This window comes from Penicillium cosmopolitanum, assembly GCF_028827165.1.
Source record: "Penicillium cosmopolitanum strain IBT 29677 chromosome Unknown utg000012l:1.0-3308103.0:1.0-3310761.0, whole genome shotgun sequence".
Classification (NCBI taxonomy): Eukaryota; Fungi; Ascomycota; class Eurotiomycetes; order Eurotiales; family Aspergillaceae; genus Penicillium; species Penicillium cosmopolitanum.
In genome coordinates this window covers 1,667,287-1,685,411 of record NW_026622682.1, presented here as the reverse complement: position 1 = coordinate 1,685,411, position 18,125 = coordinate 1,667,287, and the positions used below count along the sequence as shown (strand labels likewise).

Sequence of the window (18,125 nt, the reverse complement as noted above, 5' to 3'; positions counted from 1 at the left end):
CCCACACCCCCCTTTTTCCACTGTTGATGGGGATTGACTCCACAACCTCATCTACTGTGCTCCAATGTCGACCTCTGAACCCGCTGCTCAATCTTCATCTCCTGAAAATGCGGTGCCGGAGTTGGATATCCCTAAACTCCATGCGCTCCCTTCGGAGCAGCAGGACCTCTACCTGCTCACCTTCACTTCTGACCTAGTCCAGTATATTTCCAGTCTCGACGCCGCTCAGGTCTCATCGCAACAAAAATCGCTAAAGCAGGAATTATTTAAGATCCTGACCCTATCCTCCCCGACCCTCACGCGAGTCCTCCGCAATAACCTGGGACGATGTTTTGGTGCGATCCTGACAAAAGGGGATCGAGGGATCCTCTTCGAGACGATCACCGATTTGATCGGGATACTGAACGCGGGCAAAAGCGAAGCGGAGCTGAAGACTAAATTCGCTGCGGCGCATTGTCTGGGCGAGGTCTTTGCGGCAGCGGGCGAGAGTGCTTTCATGCAGTCGAACGTGGCTACAGCGAGTATGCTGAAGCTGCTGAAATCTGCAAGCAACCATACTGGCTTACGGGGCGTGATATTTTCCGTCTTGCGCAAGATTGTGATTGGAATTGGCGTCCCGATCGATGAACAGACTGGTCGTGATATTTGGAAACAGGCGCGCAATGCGGCGACAAGTGACAAATCGACCTTTGCGCAGGTCCATGCTTGCCGTTGTATGGAGCAATTGATCAACACGACTCCATTCTTCGACAATGCGAATGATTTCGAGAACCTGAAAACTATCATGTGGAAGGTTATTGATAGCCCGATTGCGCCGGTGAGACATGCTGCTGCGGCTTGTCTTGGTCGAGGTCTGGTTAAGTTGCACGCGACAGAAGCACATGTTACCGCAGCACCCAAGCCGAAGTCGAAGAAGTCAAAACGCATGTCTAAGAAGCCTGGTCCTCGACCCGGGGATGAAGAGGAGGACGAGATGTCCGAATCTTCTGTGGTGAATGCGCCGAAGAAGGACTCGCGCCTCTTTTTCCTTCTCCCGGATCTTCTACGCCAACTCTCAACGCAATATCTGAAGAGCACAACTACGAACCGCACACGTGCTGGAATTTGTATATGCTACAAATATGTCCTCCGGAATTTGGGAGATAAGATTGTTGAAGAGCGGTACGGGCAAATCGCCTCCAACTTGCTACTCGAACTTTTGAACCACCCGACTGTAACATATAACCGGTTCCGCCTGCTGATGACTCGGAAGTTTGTCAAGACTATCCTCGAAGATACCATTGGCCGTGAGCTGCTTCGAGAGAATAGTCAGCTGAATGCTGCTAGATGGCTCATCAATGATGTTCTCAAGGACTACCCGCAAGTCATTCAGGAGCGCCGGGAGCCGAGCAAGTATACTTTGACAAGCACAGTCAGTGCACTTTCCTCGTTGATCTCCTCACTTGGTTCTGCCTTTGGCGTTCATGCTGATAGCTGTCGTGACGCCTTGCTCCAAGTGCTTCCTCATCCAAGCTACACTGTTCAGATCCATACCGCGCACTGCTTGCGTAGCTTCGTGCTCGCATGCCCACACCAGCTACTATCCTGCGTGACAATCTGTATGAACAGCCTCAACCGAGAGATTGGCCAACTTGCCACACCGCGTCAGGCCCCTCGCCGATGTGTGGGCTATGCAAATGGACTTTCGGCCATGCTGAGTACCTCGCGTCTACAGCCTCTCTATGGTGCAGTTGATGTCTTTGCTCAGGTCTTCACCCAGGCGACGGATTTGCTCAAGATTAGCAGTACCTCCGAACTGCGCGTTGCAAGCATCCAGATCCAGGTAGCTTGGATCTTGATTGGAGGTTTGATGCCCCTTGGGCCAAGCTTTGTCAAGATCCACCTTTCTCAATTGATGTTGCTTTGGAAGAATGCTTTGCCAAAGCATCTTAGCAAGGAGAACTCTGCCAAACCAAGCACGCTCGAGATAAGCTTTTTGGCTCATGTCCGCGAATGTGCGCTGAGTTCGTTGCTCGTTTTCATGGAGTTCAACGGCAAACTCATCACCGCCGATGGCGCGAAGCGGATAGCTGCTATGCTCCAGAATACGGTTGAGTTCCTGGATGATGTTCCACGCCCCAAATCGATGGAGGAAATCGCGCATCGCCTTCATCCCTCGCTCCAACTGCAAGATTACACCATCTTGGTACGTCGCCGGGTTCTTCAATGTTTCTCAAAATTGGTACATGTCCATCATCCCAGCCATGGGGAAATTATCAATCAGTCCACTCTTCTGAGTTTGGCCGTCTCTTCGTTCGCAGACCCAGATGCGCAGTACCGGCCCTTGGAAAGCTCGATTGCTGGATCCACTGGCCAATTTGATGGGCTGTGGGATCTTTGCGACAATTATGGCTTTGGCGTTACTGGACTCGCTCGTGAATATATCCATGCAGCCCTGACTGGATCAAACGGCAATGAAAATGCCCCTGCCTGGTCTGCGATCGACTCCGCGGATCAGGATGTGGATGATGCTTTGACTTTCCCAATCTGCCAAGCAAGTGAGCATGATTCAGTGCTATTGTATAGCACGAGAGCTGGAGAAACAGCCGTTGACCCTCCCACTACTGGTGTCGTCAATTCGGCCATCGATCTGTTCTCAGTCGCTATCGCGCTTTATTCGCCCAAAATCCAGGAAAGCAGCGTGGAACAGATTGCTACCTTCCTGACTTCCCAGGGCCTCCAAAGAAACCCCGGGAGAAAGGCCGCGCTGGGTGTCAACATCTCTGTGGCGCTTTTGCACGTGCTGAAGGTTTCGGTCAAGGAAACTGACTTTGTGGCTGGGAAGTTAAATCCGTCTACGGACAAGCCCTTGCAGGAGCTTATTCAGGTATGCGTCGGATTCCTGTGACTACCATTGATTGGATACTAATTGAAACAGAAATTCGTTATCGATGCCGACCCCATTGTGCGGACCATTGGTGTCGAGGCATTGGGTCGTCTCTGCGATAGTGCCGGCAACGCTTGCACCAATGCACAGGTGAATTGGCTTGTTGATACCATTGTCGCGAACAGAGACCCGCATGCTCGAGCTGGATGTGCCGCTGCTTTGGGCTGTATTCATTCCCAGATTGGCGGCATGGCTGCGGGCCTGCATCTGAAGACTATTGTTGGCGTATTGATGTCTCTTTGCAATGACCCTCACCCCGTCGTTCATTTCTGGGCTCTCGGTGGATTGGAACGGGTGGCCAATTCGGCTGGCTTGACTTTTTCGCCATATGCATCTAGCTCTCTGGGCATGCTTGCGCAGCTTTACAACGCTGACACCCACAACGAAGAGTCTGCTACTTTGGCCACTTCCAACATTGAGATGTCTTTCCTGACGCCTGTGGTAATTAGCCGATGCGTTGATTCTCTGATCAACGTTTTGGGACCGGATCTACAGGATGTTGCCAAAACACGGAATCTCATTCTCACACTGCTCCGCCAATTCCAGCTGGAGGAAAACCCTGCTCTGGTTACGGAGAGCTCGAAATGCCTGGATCATTTCTCTCTGTATGCTTCCAGCTTCGTTGACTTCTCCGGATATGTGAAGCGCCTGCAGACCGAACTCCGCGCCAGCGACCATTTCATGCGAGATGTTGCGGTGCGTGGACTCAGCAACTTGATGAAGAGAGATGCTGCTTCAGTGGTGGAGACAGCGAGTGAGGGCCTCGAAGACGATATCTGGCTTGCGTTCGACGATGCACCCGATAGCGGGCCCCTGAAGAAAATGATTACCGAATGGCTGCAGCAAACTGCGCTCACGGAGACTGAACTATGGATCCAACGGTGCAATAACATCATGACAAAGACCCGCAACAAGGTTGAGCCCCCACCAACCACAGCCGTGCACACCGCTGCTGCGGATATCCCTGACGACGAGGTTGCTGGGTTTGCTGCCGGTGCTGGCGATGCGCAGGTCGACTCTGCAAATGGCGTTGCAGGGCAGGAGTTGCTTAAGTGGCAGACCCGCAACTTTGCCATGAGTTGTCTTTCCGAGCTACTCGCTACTGTTCAAGAAGCCATCTTGCCAGACCAGGCAATCCCGGCAGAACAGGCACTTCAGGCCAAGGTTGGAGATATTGTTCGAATGGCATTCCTGGCATCCACTGCCAATGTCATTGAATTGCGTGTTTGGGGATTGAAGATCATTGACCAGGTCTTGAAGATGTTTGGAAAGACTCCTGATCCAGACTTCGCAGAGGCCTCATTACTGGAGCAATATCAGGCTCAAATTGGATCCGCGCTGACCCCCGCCTTCGCTGCGGATTCGTCGGCTGAGCTTGCCTCTGAGGCGATCAACGTGTCGGCAACTTTCATTTCTACGGGCATTGTGACGAATGTAGATCGCATGGGCAGAATTCTCAAGTTGCTTGTTCTGGGCTTGGAAAACTTCGCAAAGAACCCCGATACTACTGAGATTGGAGATCTGAAGGGATTGAACTCTAATGCCCGCGTTATGGTCAAACTGGCGCTGTTCGCTGCATGGGCTCGACTGCAGATTGCAAGCACTGACCACGAATATCTTGCCCAGGTCGTCCAGCCTTACATTGCTAAGCTCACTCCACTGTGGCTCGACTCTCTTCAGGAATATGCTCGATTGCGGTTTGAGCCAGATATTTCGGGTGCTTTGGGCACGAGCACTTCGAGTAGCAATTTGGATGAAGTCTACGCTGCCTTGAATCGTGAAACTTTGCTCAATTTCTACCAAGATTCGTGGCTCAATCTTGTTGATGCTATCGCTGGCCTAGTTGAGAAGGATATTGATTTTGTTTTCGATGCTCTTGATGGAAAGCTGCAACAGCCCGAAGATGAAAAGGAGGACAAGGAAGACAAGGAAGGCGAGAAGAAGGACGAAGAATCGTCTGTCGCCGAGTCGAAGGGCAAGGGAGACGCCATCAACTACCGTGAAGAGCCAGTGGCCTTCTTCTTTGTCTTGTTTGGTCTGGCATTTGAATCTCTGGTCGATCAAAGCACTTCGCCCTCGCAGCGTCTGGGAATCCTGCAGGCCCTCAAGAGAATCTTGCGACCAATTATCTCTGGAAATGCCATCTACCAGGATGCTATTTTCTCTGAGACTATGGATACTTTCGACCGCCTTGTCCTGACGGAAAGTACCCCAATTCAGACTGTTATCGTTGAGATTGCTCAGAACCTTTCCCTGGACCATCCTGCCGCCAAGAGTGACCAGGAGCGCAGCGATCATTTGTCGGATGATATCGAGCAGCTTTTCGAGCTCACAAGAAGCATTATCCTTGTTCTCGCCGGCATGCTTCCCAACCTACGTGAATCGACACCTCTCGCCCGCTTCAACGTAACCTCCGACGATTCTCTGACTCTCATTCGCCTGGCCCTCAAATCACTCGTGGATGTTGCTTCAGTTTTCCCATCCATTATCCGCAACGACCTCCACGCCTGCATCATGCACATTTTCACGACCATCTTGGCTACAGGAATCTGCCAGACCCAGGTTGTTCCCCAAGCACTCCCCATTTTCCGACAGTTCGTTCACAGCATCACCCACACAACCGACATACCAGAAGAAATGGACGTCGTTGCATTCCAACTGCGAGGCTGCCTGACTCGATTCCTCACCATTCTCACAATTGCCCAGCGCCGAGAATCCGAGACTTCGATGCCATGTGCCAAAAACACCCTTCTGGCCATCACTTTCCTCCTCACAGCCGGTGGACATGTTCTTCCCCGCAAGATCCAGTCATCAACCGAGTCCTCAATGAGCTCCTCGACTGTCTCCAAGATGTCGGACTCGCAACCGTGGCCGCGAGCTGCCTACGCTCAATCATCCTCAAGCCCAATCCCCGCTACACAACCGACGACGTGATCTCCCGCTACCTCTTCCCCCGTCTCATCGCCTTCCTAGTCGGCTGCCCAGACAACGGCGATATCCCCAGCGACCCAGAAAATTCCCGCACAGTCGTTGCTCGCACGCTCGTGTCTTGTGTAGCAAACACGACATTCTCACCGACTGAATTGCCCTCGGCGATATCACTCATCATGTCTGCCCTACTTGCCCGTGCTAAACGCGAGGGCCAAGCCGTGCATAAGGAATCGGCCGTCCATTTGCTGGAACTTGCTAAGGCGGACCAACTCACTTTCAAGGTCCTTGTGGCCAATATGAATCCAGAGCAGAAGGCGCTTTTGGAAGAAGTTCTTCGTAGTGCGGGTATTGGTGCTGGGACTGTGAAGTCGGATGAGTCTACGGAGAATACTCAGCAGGTACAGCCTAGTATTGCTCTTCGGATGGACTTTTAGTGCGGTGGGATGTCAGGCTAGGGATGATTATTGTTTTCAATGCACAGATGAGATGAGATGAGATGATTTTAACTGATGTATAGAGATACACCTATGATGATGATTTTGTTCATGGAGCGGTATAAACATAAACATATTTCGAAATTAATTCTTTTTGCTTTTACCCTCATTACTACTTGCGTTAGTATTTCGTACGTAGGTATTTACTACTATACTAGTATCATTTACCTACTACTACACAACGTAGATAGCATTCTCCTGGAGACCTGGAGAAATTTATATAATGACCTCGGGAAGGAATACGAAATGCCAGCCTGAGTGCCCATGCCCAGGTGTGTGTTGATATAGTAGTAATGCCAGGCAATTGGTTGTCCAACTAGTAGTACTACCTAGGACTCAGGGTCCATCCTGCTTAATATTGTGTCAAGTGGATCTTTCAAATGCTCTAGACGGCTATCCCCTGAAGCGAGATGAAAACAAGTGCATTAGAGCCATAGGGAATTCCGAGTAACCAAGCGAAGCGAGAAAATAATCCTCTTCTATATTACTAGTAGTAGACACGTTGGAGCCTAGTAATGATTAAAAATCCACGCAGAATACACGGTGTGTTGTAATGTTTCGGCTGTACTATGATGTTATCCGAGAAATCACTTCCATCAGTACCTATTTTTGTACGGAGTCTGTAGTTTCTTTTCTTTTTTTTTCGCTTGTTCTTTTTCTCTCTTTATCTTGATAGGGCCCCTTTCTATAACCCTTTCAGGCAATATGCGTGTTATTGAATTTTTCGGGAAAGAAAACAAATAAATCCACCCTATTGCCTGTTCGGATAGAAAGGCATGACTACAAAAACTCATAATTTCATGATACTACGACCTATTCATCAATATAAACGGGAGTTTATGTGTCACTGGCACATGTTCCAGCATTTATTTTCACATCGAATTTATACTTTCAGACTCAGACTTTGAAGAGTCATCAGGATACCCTTCTTCAGGAGCACCAGAGCACCACCCATATCCGATGGGGCGGTCGGTGCCATCTCTGTCCTCTGCTTCCCAGTTCTCTCTGTCACCATCGGAGAGCGTATCAATGGTCGCACCATGAAGTTTCAGTAAATTAGCTATGTTCTTGTAACCTTTCATTTCAGCAGCATGTAGGCTAGCATTCCCATACTCTGAAGCATTCAAGCCATTGCACAGAAGAAATTCAACCATCAAGTAGTTCCCTCGTAATGTAGCAAGTTTTAATGCTGATTTCTGGGATCGCAAATTCCTTTTCAGTAGAACAGAAACGATATCCCGATGATCATCTTCAACCGCGCGGTACAAGGGCGAAGGGGTGTATCGCTGTGGATCAGCACCACACTCGAGTAACTTGCTCACCATTTCAGTGTGTCCATACTGCACAGCTATAAACAATGGTGGGTTGTCAATGTCAACTTCCTGGCTATGCCATCTTATGCTGGTATAGTCTGATGGAAGTGGGTTTGCAGTATGACTTCCACGATAGAAGTTGACTTCTGCACCAAAATCTAACAGAGCCTGAACAACCTCTTCATGTCCGGCCTTAATACCTATCGCTAGGGCATGCTGAATATTGATAATATTCGTAAAGCAGTATCCTCGCGAGAGAAGAGGATGAGTGTAGATATCTTCCCAGTAGGGATCTGATCTTCTTTCCTCTTCTTTCCGGCCCCGGTCCCTTTTCACAACACCCAGGTTTCCCTGACATCGGGTCAAATGGGGCACATGGGTCCCTGGCTGGGGAGGCGAGTGAGATTTAGTTCGGGCAAGATCTAATCCGACTAAGATATTTCTGAGTTGCGGCAGGAGATTGTACTCGGCAGCAACAGGGAACGCCGACCCATGATCGTACTGAGCATTCCAATAGTGCAGAGACTTTATCAGCTCTCGGTACAGACGACGATTTGTTCTAACCAATCCATAGATGTCGTTTTGGCGCAAAAGATAGGATGAAATGATCCACAGGATCTCAGTGGGTAGCTGAGAAAGGCTCATTTCGATGTGTGATAGGAGAGAAGAAAAAAAGAAAAAAAAGACGTAATTTCCAGATAATCACACATGTATGTTGCGTGTAGAAAGCAAACTGGAAATGAAACATTTGTCTATTTCTTGAAGCCCCTATGTCCATTTTTTGGTTCTCGGTGGGAGGTCCATGAATAACGCGTTAGGGTGGTTCCGGTATTTGGGTAAAATACCGGTACCCCGTTCCAATGCCCGACGCGTTAAAGTCGCATGTAGGGCAAGCGCCGATACTAGTTCCGTATTATGCAGTAGATACTGGTCAAGGCTTACCAAGTGAATAAAGAAGCTAGTGCGGAACACTAGCAGGATAATAAAACGATTTCATGGATGAAGGACATAAGCAAATCTCAAGCTTCAAAGGATTTTAGGACTGAACTAAGTGCCACGAAATCCAAATCTCCCTGGGCAAGCCCGTTGGAAGATAATGGCAGCCCAACTCAATTTATTTACTACTAGTATTACAAAACCAAAAGCATGAAAACAAAAGCTGATCTGGAGGATCTCTTTGAAATGGTATTTGGAAGGACCTGGGTTTGGAGATGCCTTTCTTCTTATAGCTGGCCAGAAGCCTTGTTGCAACTGCCAAACTAAAAAGTTCCTCTTCGCTAGTTGACAACAGCGTCAAGGAAATCGTAGGGATAATGAGTTATAGACAGAGCCGATCATTTGATAAACACATGATTTTCTTCAAGGGAAGGCTTCGGAGGTAGAGCCTATTATGATGTGAACGAGGAATGGATATCATCCATGGTCCAAGGAGCCCTTCTATTACGAGATTGTGTGGCTACGATCTCGCGTTTTTTGACAACTGGGCCTTAATTCTGGGTCAAACGATGACTGATTGCCATGGGGTTGATGGAGCCTATTCAAAGGCAGCTGAGAAACCCTTTCTCTAGTTTAACTGTTCCGTACCCACGCGAGGAAAATTTGTGGTTCTAGTGGTCAAGTATCCTGAAAATCAGGCGGTACTAGCGGTGGTTTGGTGGTTGCTAATTTAATATATTGATCGATTTAACGGTTTTTGGATGGTATAAAGACGCCTGAGCTGTCAGTTATTTCATTTGTTTTTTGTCACCAGGAACCCAGTTCTATTCTATAATAGACTAGGACTGCAGAATCATCCACGTTGATTGAAAATTGCGGGCATTCTAAGGATGCTTGCATTCAAGTTTTTGCACCTGGGCATAGATGAGATGAGATGAGATTGGATGATTTAAATCAGGTATATACTTTCTATCACCAGTATATGGTATACAAGGGAAGAATACCAGATGCTAATAGAGCGGTATTAGACATAAGCATGCAGTAGTATTTAGAGGTTAATTTATTTTGATTTTAGTACAAGTTCCCAAAGGGCTCGTGGTATTATTTAATAGTACTAGTTTCGAGATCTACCCAGGTTGCATGGCCACTATTTGAGAGTCTCGCGGCCTATATTAAAATCCACCCAGCCTACTGTTGGTAGCAGCACATGGATAATTCTGCGATAGTAGCTTTTACTAGTAAGTCAAGGCCCAAATGTAGTAGAGGTGAGCGTCTTGGTTTTGCATCGAGGTATCTGAAACCGAGGAGATATGCTGGAAACATTTTTTCACCCACCACATAGAACGACCTGCCTTCCATATTTCACCGGTCCTTCACTCTGCGATGAACCCATATGGTTGCTTCCGGTTATCTTGCCGGAAACCACATGTACCTAGTTTCTGCTTTCTTGTTCATCCTCATCCTCTTTACCTTCTCCTCCAAGCTTATTACCTTCGTCAAACCGCTACTACACGTTGCCTGGCATTCCATCGTATTTTGATCTATAAGTAATTAAGCATACTCACACCTTTCATATCATACCATTTACAAAATTATCGAACCGATCGGCTAAAGAATGCATCCCTTCATCAAATTATTCCTGCGACAACACACTCATCCACCGGCACCACATCGGTTCATCGTCCGGTGGGGAGAACCGGGGTAGCGTGTGGATCGTTCTTCAGCAGGTGCCATAAAACCCAGGGCAACCATTCGGCGTTCGTCCCAGAAATGAAACCCGAAACGTCAAAAAAAGGGACGAAAGCTATTCGGGAAAGTTTTCCCGGAGAAAGGCCATCCAAAAAGCAGCATCACCCCTAGTCCTAGAGCAGATATTTGTTTCAGAATTCCCTGAACCATGAATAGATCATCTGGTAATTACAACTCTTGCTCACTCAAAGAGATTAGCGATGGACGTGGTGTAGCCATTGCCGACGTCCCTATATCTGGCGATCCGTAGTTGAAAAGCCACTGAATAAAAGCCAGGCACATGCCTTCGACGAAGTAAGTAGGGTATCGGATTTGCTGCAATAAAGTGGTTTCTCTCTTAATTGCGTAGTCGATTTGCCAGAATTTTCCCAATGATAGAAACGAGTAGTTATTATTGATCATGTCGTTGAAGAACTTGGCAGTCCAGGGACTTGCAGAAACCCGAAGAGTACCATTATTGCCAGCGAATTTCAGTCTCCGGGCCAAATGGTATGCTAGCATCGCTCCCATCAACCGCTGTTGCTCATCCCAGGTTGGCGGTTCGATGTCGGCAAGTACGATCAGTGTTCCGGTCGGACATTTTCTCCAAAACATACTTGGGGTGAAAGAAAGACGTTGAGGAGCGGGCACCTTGGGTCTCGCTTCTAGACACCGAGAAATGCACTCATGAAAGCAGTCATACAATTATAACTGGAAGAGTAAGTAAAAGCCAGTAATCAAGGGAACAATCAAGCAGACTCGCTTCAAGATACGAAGACAACGCAAGCAGTCGACCCAGACATGTCGAAGGCGTGGAGGATGGAAGGCACTGATCGCAAAACGGGGTTTCCTCAGTGAGGCCTGTGCCTGCCCTCTCCAGTTGCCTCATTCCACGGGCCTCTATCTCAGTAACGAGGCAGAGGATGATGTTGGTTTTTGGATTTGAAAGTAGACCTCCTGAAAGGACTTGGGCAACGGGTTCTGCGTATTGTCCGGCTCTTCAGCTCGCCACCAGAGCTAAACACAGCGCCGGAGGCAGAATTGAACCAGGGGACTATGTCCCTCTTCTCGTCCTGTATGAGAAATAAGCGCTTCAACAACATTGACGAATAGGCGGCTGTCTTCATGGAGGTATTAAAAAACGACGGGGGAGGCCTGGTATAGCCTATGAAGCGTCGGGAGACCATCCAGTCGTAGGAAGATATCACGAAGTATATGCCACGGAAGCATCCCGAAGGGATCCCTCCTTGGCGAGTTGGTAGCCATGTGGACCGGGGCTCGAGCGTCGATCTGGTAAATTGGTTGTGGGGCACGAATGGCTTAGGAACAAATAAGAATGGGGACCGAGTTGCTCCGAGATGTAGGATAGGAGTCTAGCATGGCAGTGTTAGTGGATGTATGCAGAGGGAGAAGTTGAAAGGTGATTAAGGTGAGGTGAGGTTAAGCGCGCTATGAGTTGCCTAGAACAGTTTTGGGAAGGAAGGAGCGATGTGGATTTGATTCCGCGTTCAAGTTCCTTCCTTGGATATTCCATACAGAATATAATAATAGAATACGTCTATAAGCTATAGGAATATAAAGCTATAAAGCATACAATATAATAATACAATATAATATAGTCAATGCTAATACTAGTATAGTCAGTGGGCAGTACTGAGGCCAGATCCTTCAGACACAATGCTAAGGAAGCCACTGTGATGAGTTAATGAATGTTTAGTATAATACTTAATGCTATATTCAAAAAATTAGTTGAAATTAAATTAACATAGTATTACTAGTATACTGCTGGTTTACTGCTAGTTTCGGGTGGCAGCAATGTTGACGCCTGATATCTCAGGCCGCGAGACTGCGGAAGTGCCACTTCCTGCACTTCTTATCGAAAGTGAAAGTGGGGAATGAATGGACCCTTCCTCATTTTATACTCTGCCTTTTCCAACAATCGGGTCAATTCCATATGCATTACACCCAACCCTCTCTCTCCACCATGTCCACCATGTCCACCATGTCTTTCCTTTAATCCCCTCTTCCCCGGGGCTTTTGCTTTCTTGCTGGGTCCGCGATGCCGCCAGATCGAGGGCGCGCCTCTCGAGCGTGTGCCTCATGCAGAAAGCAGAAGACTCGTTGCTACGAACCTGGTATTCCAGGAAAAGCCTGCCTCAGATGTGAACGTCTTCGTCAAAACTGCTCGCTGATCGACATTGAGGACAATGAGTCTGATCCGATAGCTCCGACTTCTGGGACTGATGCGCGGTATGCCCCAGTTCAGTCAGTCATGTCTGCCAGCAATTCAAAACTAACACGATAATCAGACTCGAACGCCTGGAGAGAACAGTGGCAACCCTCCTGGATAGACTGGGCGAGGGTCCCCCCCAGCATTGGAAATGACTCAAACACGCCTGCCAGCGCACTGACAAGCTCGGAAGCGGGTGACCCAACCCCAGCGGCCTTCAAGGAGACGGAATCTTCCGCGGCTCCGATTATGGTCATCCGCGATCTGGCCACCGACTCAGGTCTAAAGCCGTCGCCTGACACAAAATCCCTGGGATCGGTGCTAGAAGACCTTATCACCCCCGATCTGGCCCTCACCCTGATTTCAATGTATGTATTGGTAGCATTCTTGGCGGCGCCCTTGGGAAATTAGCCCCAGAGTGTATGGTCGTTTTACAGAACTCTAACTCCTTCCTCGCAGTTTTCTCGAACACTATGGCGATTGGATTATGTGGGACCCAGAGTCCGACCCGGTGCCTCTTCTCCCGCGTGTGAGGAATGCGCCACTGCTTTTTTGCGCGTGCTGTCTCATAGCAGTCCGGTATACCTCGGAAGAACTCGCCGCCAGTCTCGCTCCGAAATTATACGAATGTGCTCGCTCGCTAGTCTCGAGCACCCTTCTAGTGGCGCCCCAATCACTGGAATTCTTCCAAGCCGCTCTTATTCTCTGCATGTGGTCGACCACCGTGGGACAGGTGCCGTTGAGTATCGATACCTGGCTCCTTAGTGGATTTGCCCTACAGCATTCTCAATCCAATCCGCTTTTTGCGGAGATCACGGCTCAATCACTGCCGTCTGCTCGGTTGGACAAAAGGACGGCCAGCCTTGGATGTCTGTGGAATCATCTGTGCTTGGCGCACTTGCATTATTGCATTGGTACAAGCCGTCGATCAATGCTGCAGTCCTGGCACATTGAACGCACACGCTTGATTCTGGACTCTGATCACGCGACGAATTTTGAAACTCGCATGGTCGCGGAAATTCATCTTTATTGGACTTTATACCGGCATCTTATTGAGGCCCCGACCGATCTATTGAAATCAGTTGCGGATTTACAAACTTGGAGAAGGGAGTGGGAATTTCTCCTCGGTACGTCCCACCACCTCACCTACCTACTCCCCATCAAGCTGACACTTTCATTTCACAGAACAACCAAGATCCCAATTCCTTTCAATGGGCTTCCACTTCTCAAACCTAATCCTCTACGAACACGCCCTTAAATCCAAATCCGCCCGGGGCCGAGACTCGCTCGTATCGGAAATGATTCGCCACTCAACCGCTATCCTCCACCTACCCATGGACACCGTCGATCAACACACCCGCCACTTGAGCGACCACATCTACCACATGATCACATTCGCGGCAATTGTGATCTGCCGCTTACTCAATAACTACGAAACACAACTGGCAGCTACATATAATATCGCCGAGCTAGACACTTTGATCTGCAATCTTGTCCAATGGTTGCATGGCATTGGCCTTCCTTGTCACGCGGCGTATACACTGGCCAATATAATTGCGAAGGTACATCAGAAACTTCGACCGCGAGTTGTGGAGGCGTTGCCTATTGCTGTGCCTGTGGATGATTTTCCCGAGGACAGTTTTACGAATTATTATTTTCCGGAGTTTTTGGGGCTCGGAGCTTCGGCGGGTGGAAATTGGGATTTATTGCCTGATTTGAATTTCTTTCCGAGGAGTCCGGATACTTCTTGATTTTGAATCTATTCGGTGCAGCATTTTTTGACAGACTGGCAATGGCAATGCCGCCCTCTAGCTCTGAGACTAGGTTCATCACGGCGACGACACTCAAACATTCTCTGGTATCAGTTATCAGGTTGCTGACCCCATGGATTCGTTATCCTAGCGGTATCTACATGCCGCACTTTATGTGGAATTTTGGGATGCTGCCTGATCAATAACTTCGGCGATCAAGAAGTGAATCTGCATGTTCAACGCTGTCGAACTACATATTTGTCGAATTGCAGCAAGTCGCAGATCATTGCGGCCAACCTCAAGCTCTTCCTTTGAAAACTTCCCAGAAGAATTCGTGGAAATTCTCGACCACAGCACCCTGGACGCGCACCCGTTTGGCGACGCGGACTACCCCAGGAAGACGACCAAGATTCTGTTCAGTCAACCCGTACTCACCTACTCAAGGATGGTAATTATCCAATTCTTGATTTTGAGTTTCATTCCTTTCGATTATCTTTTTTTCGAGAAGAAGGGTCATGTTCGCAGATAATATTTTCATTTCGAAGCCAGTTCAAAAGACCGCATTCCAGTTATAAGTCAAAGGCACGGGCTACTAGGTTTTGGAACTGGCCCGATTCGAGAGATATTGGTATTCCTTGACTGGTCGTACTCGATGGATCCCACCAAGTGTAAATGGAATTCGTGTTATGTTATGTTCAAATTATGTGTCTTATGCAATCTATCATTAAATAATATACAAGTCCATTCGAATGAAAGCCAACGCCGAAGGGCAATCATCAACCAATACATGCCCATGTGGTATAAATGCAGATTCCTCAAACCAGAGAGATTCTAGGAACTTCCCCAACAAGACAGCCACCACTGGCAGGATTTATACACTCTCATCCTTAGTATCCTTCAGACCTTTCCTCGACTCAACCTCTTGCACCTCCCCCTCCTCAACCCTTCTCCCTCCAACTCCATCCTCACTTTCACCTGCCAATGAATCAGCATCTAGTACCTCCCCATCATCCCCACCCCCCTCTTCACCCTCAAGCTCCGCACTCTCCCCCTCCAACCCCCAATACTTCCGCCTAGCCTTCTTAACCTTACTAGCCTTCTTCTTCCTAGCCGCCTCAGCCTTAATAGAAACCCGACTCGGACTCTGATCCCCCTTAAGATGAGCCTCAACCCGATCCGCCAACAACGACCGCGCAATCTTATGATTCTGAGACTGCGAGCGCGTCGCTTGGCATTTTATTACAATTCCAGTTGGTTTGTGGCTGATTTGGACGGCGGAATTGGTTTTGTTCTGTTGTGTGTTAGTTACAGAAAATCCAACACAGTCCAGTCCGTTTATGTATCTTCCAACAGCTGGATGACTGCAATTAGTTTCCAGCTGGTTTAGGAGTACTTACGATCTTCTGCCCGCCTGGTCCGGTACCCTTTAGGTAGGCTACTGATAAGTCTGAGTCGTCGAGTTTGAGGCGTGGGGGTAGTGGTTTTTTGCCGTGGGTTGAATGGGTTTGGGTGAATGGTCGGTGTTGGAGGGGGGTTTGTAATTTTGTGAGGGGGAGCTTTAGGGCTCGTGGTATTGAACGTAATTGTGACATTATTGGTAGATTGGGGGGTGGTTTCAACGTAGGCGTGGAGTGGTGGTTGTTACTTTTACTTTCTGGGGATGCCGATAAGATTGGTCGGCAGAATGGGATTCGGTAGGCGGTGACCTTGTGTACTATAGTGGAAGGGCAGGAGGCCATGATATGATTGATATTGCTTAATTATTGAGCATACGCGATGGAATAAATATTGGAATCAGAAATTGTTTAGAAAATTGTATATTGGGTATCAAAGTCTATAGATGGTATAGGTACAAGGCTTTATCTATCGGAAGCAGGCATTGACAAAAAGAAATATGTTGTAAAAATGAATGGTGGAAACATAGCTCTATGCTGTACATCAGCCCAGAGATTCGCCAAGATGCGCTTCGGCAATGGATGGGGAGTTTTTCTGAGCTCCAGAGTCGTGGACGACATGGGTTTCTTTGGTGACCTCTTTGGCGACAGGCTGCTCTACCTCCTTGACGACCTTCGGTTCCTGCACCTTGCGGGTGGAAACGTACTTGAGGAACACGATCGCCATGACTAGAAAAAAAGTTAGAATCCTAGTAGACTAGAGGGGTAGGTTATTATGGAAGGATACTCACAGGCACAGGTGGCAACAGTCAACGCGGCACGTCTTGTCAGAACCCACCGAAGTCCTTCGGCTTCACTCTTGCCGTCACTATTGAGAGACACGGTGATCTTGTAGTTCAATTCTTGAACCGATGTATCAATCATCCGCTGTTGTTCGCGCGTAGACATTTTGTGGTCATTGAACATGCCCTTGATATCATCCTTCATGCCGGAAAGTTCCTGGGTAAGGCGCTGGGACAAGATGTCGATTTCATGCTCTAGCTGGCCCCTCGATGCGCGTTGGTGTTGGATCTCGGAATTCCGGGCGGTCTGGAGAGACTGCTGAAGTTCCGAGCAAGCTGCCTTGAAAAGGTAGGACTCGTTCTCTTCGTCGGACTTGGAGGTCAGGCTTTGCTTTGCGAAATCGAGGTTATTTTGTAAGCTGCTTCGGATGGCCTTCATAATGGTGATGGATTGCTCATTGGTGTAGCCGCCTCTGTGAAGGTCGAGGACTAAAGAGTATGTATCGAAATGATGGACGTAGGGCGCGGGGCTCAGATGTGGGGGTTTCTCGCCGGAGGCAATCGGCTCTCCGGATGGGGTGAGGTATGTTGATGGGGAGGGCATATGGTACACTTCTTCGAAGGCGCTTTGATTGGCGTAGGGGGCTCTTTGCGACATTTCTTCGCCGACATCTTTCGAAGACTTAGAGGAAGAAGATGGGGTTTCCGGACCGTCATCTTCAACTTGTTCCTCCTCCATTTCTGGCTCAATAGAGGCCTCTGTCGTGGTCGGTTCGGCGGCAGCTTGCTCCGTGGTATTTGCGGCGGAGGATTCCGTGGCCTCAGTGGCTGAAACAGCGTCAATGGCATCGGGTGTTTCTGTGGAGGAGTCCGGGGGTGGAGACTGGGGTTGTGGTTCGGATTCGGATTCGGGCTGCGGCGGCGACTGCGACTGCGATGACTCTGGCGGGGAAGTATTCGGCTCAGCTGCGCCTATCTCCACCTGAGCTTCTCCTGCGCCATCCGCGACCTGGTCTGATATGTTTTCGGCAGGCTTGGAGGAATTGGGGGGCGTCTTCGGAGCAACGGCCGGGCCATATCGTCGCTGGTAGCTCTGCTGGTGACGCCCCCGACTGGCGTGAAAGGTGCGGGGGAGTGCAATTTGAAGGGATTGGTATGTTCTTGGTTGGCATGACCGTACAGCCCGCATCAGACTCGGGTAGAGGAAGGGGAGTCGAGGAGTCGCCATGGTTGGAGGTGTCGAAAGGACAAAAGTTTCCCGACGGCCAACTTCCAGTGACGTTTTGGTTCCCCACGGCGGCGCTGAGTCATCACATACAAAAGAGAGACGCCACCCGATGCCTTGTTTTTGTAGCTTACTAGTATGACTAGTATGATGAAGAGCATGTAATTAGTAGTTTCTGTTTATACTAGGTGTAGGAATTCAGCTATTTAAATAGCTGTATGGCCTAGTAAATACTAGTAGCTGCCTCACGTGCGAGTTGTATACTCTTGTCCGCTGTAATCGCCTATTTAGAGTGCCGTGATTGGCCAGCGAGGAGTATACAATACTTGAGCACAGAAGAAGATGAAAACAGAGAAACATTTGGAATTCATGATAAATTCTGCGTCAATGATAAGAATAATATGTTTACTAAATT

General features: G+C 48.7%; 6 protein-coding genes across 6 annotated transcripts; 2 read left to right on the top strand and 4 right to left on the bottom strand.

Annotated features, from left to right (window-relative positions):
- Window positions 1–64: 64 nt before the first annotated feature.
- Window positions 65–6,291, top strand: N7509_013365 (AP-1 complex accessory protein LAA1; the record flags this gene model as incomplete). Its single annotated transcript, XM_056638002.1, has 3 exons — window positions 65–2,866; window positions 2,918–5,767; window positions 5,830–6,291. 3 exons carry the CDS (start codon window positions 65–67, stop codon window positions 6,289–6,291), a joined length of 6,114 nt encoding a protein of 2,037 aa, XP_056481509.1.
- A 932-nt stretch (window positions 6,292–7,223) lies between these two features.
- On the bottom strand, window positions 7,224–8,309 carry N7509_013364 (ankyrin repeat domain-containing protein; the record flags this gene model as incomplete). Its single annotated transcript, XM_056638001.1, has 1 exon — window positions 7,224–8,309. One exon carries the CDS (start codon window positions 8,307–8,309, stop codon window positions 7,224–7,226), a length of 1,086 nt encoding a protein of 361 aa, XP_056481508.1.
- A 2,208-nt stretch (window positions 8,310–10,517) lies between these two features.
- N7509_013363 (uncharacterized protein) lies at window positions 10,518–10,943 on the bottom strand (the record flags this gene model as incomplete). The annotated part of the gene is made up of 1 exon (XM_056638000.1): window positions 10,518–10,943. One exon carries the CDS (start codon window positions 10,941–10,943, stop codon window positions 10,518–10,520), a length of 426 nt encoding a protein of 141 aa, XP_056481507.1.
- Window positions 10,944–12,387: 1,444 nt separating this feature from the next.
- On the top strand, window positions 12,388–14,309 carry N7509_013362 (uncharacterized protein; the record flags this gene model as incomplete). The annotated part of the gene is made up of 4 exons (XM_056637999.1): window positions 12,388–12,578; window positions 12,654–12,926; window positions 13,018–13,685; window positions 13,744–14,309. 4 exons carry the CDS (start codon window positions 12,388–12,390, stop codon window positions 14,307–14,309), a joined length of 1,698 nt encoding a protein of 565 aa, XP_056481506.1.
- An 871-nt stretch (window positions 14,310–15,180) lies between these two features.
- N7509_013361 (peptide chain release factor family protein) lies at window positions 15,181–15,901 on the bottom strand (the record flags this gene model as incomplete). The annotated part of the gene is made up of 2 exons (XM_056637998.1): window positions 15,181–15,600; window positions 15,707–15,901. 2 exons carry the CDS (start codon window positions 15,899–15,901, stop codon window positions 15,181–15,183), a joined length of 615 nt encoding a protein of 204 aa, XP_056481505.1.
- A 346-nt stretch (window positions 15,902–16,247) lies between these two features.
- On the bottom strand, window positions 16,248–17,713 carry N7509_013360 (CCDC90 family protein; the record flags this gene model as incomplete). Its single annotated transcript, XM_056637997.1, has 2 exons — window positions 16,248–16,432; window positions 16,495–17,713. The coding sequence occupies 2 exons, from the start codon at window positions 17,711–17,713 to the stop codon at window positions 16,248–16,250; spliced, it is 1,404 nt and encodes a 467-aa protein (XP_056481504.1).
- Between the last annotated feature and the right edge of the window lie 412 nt (window positions 17,714–18,125).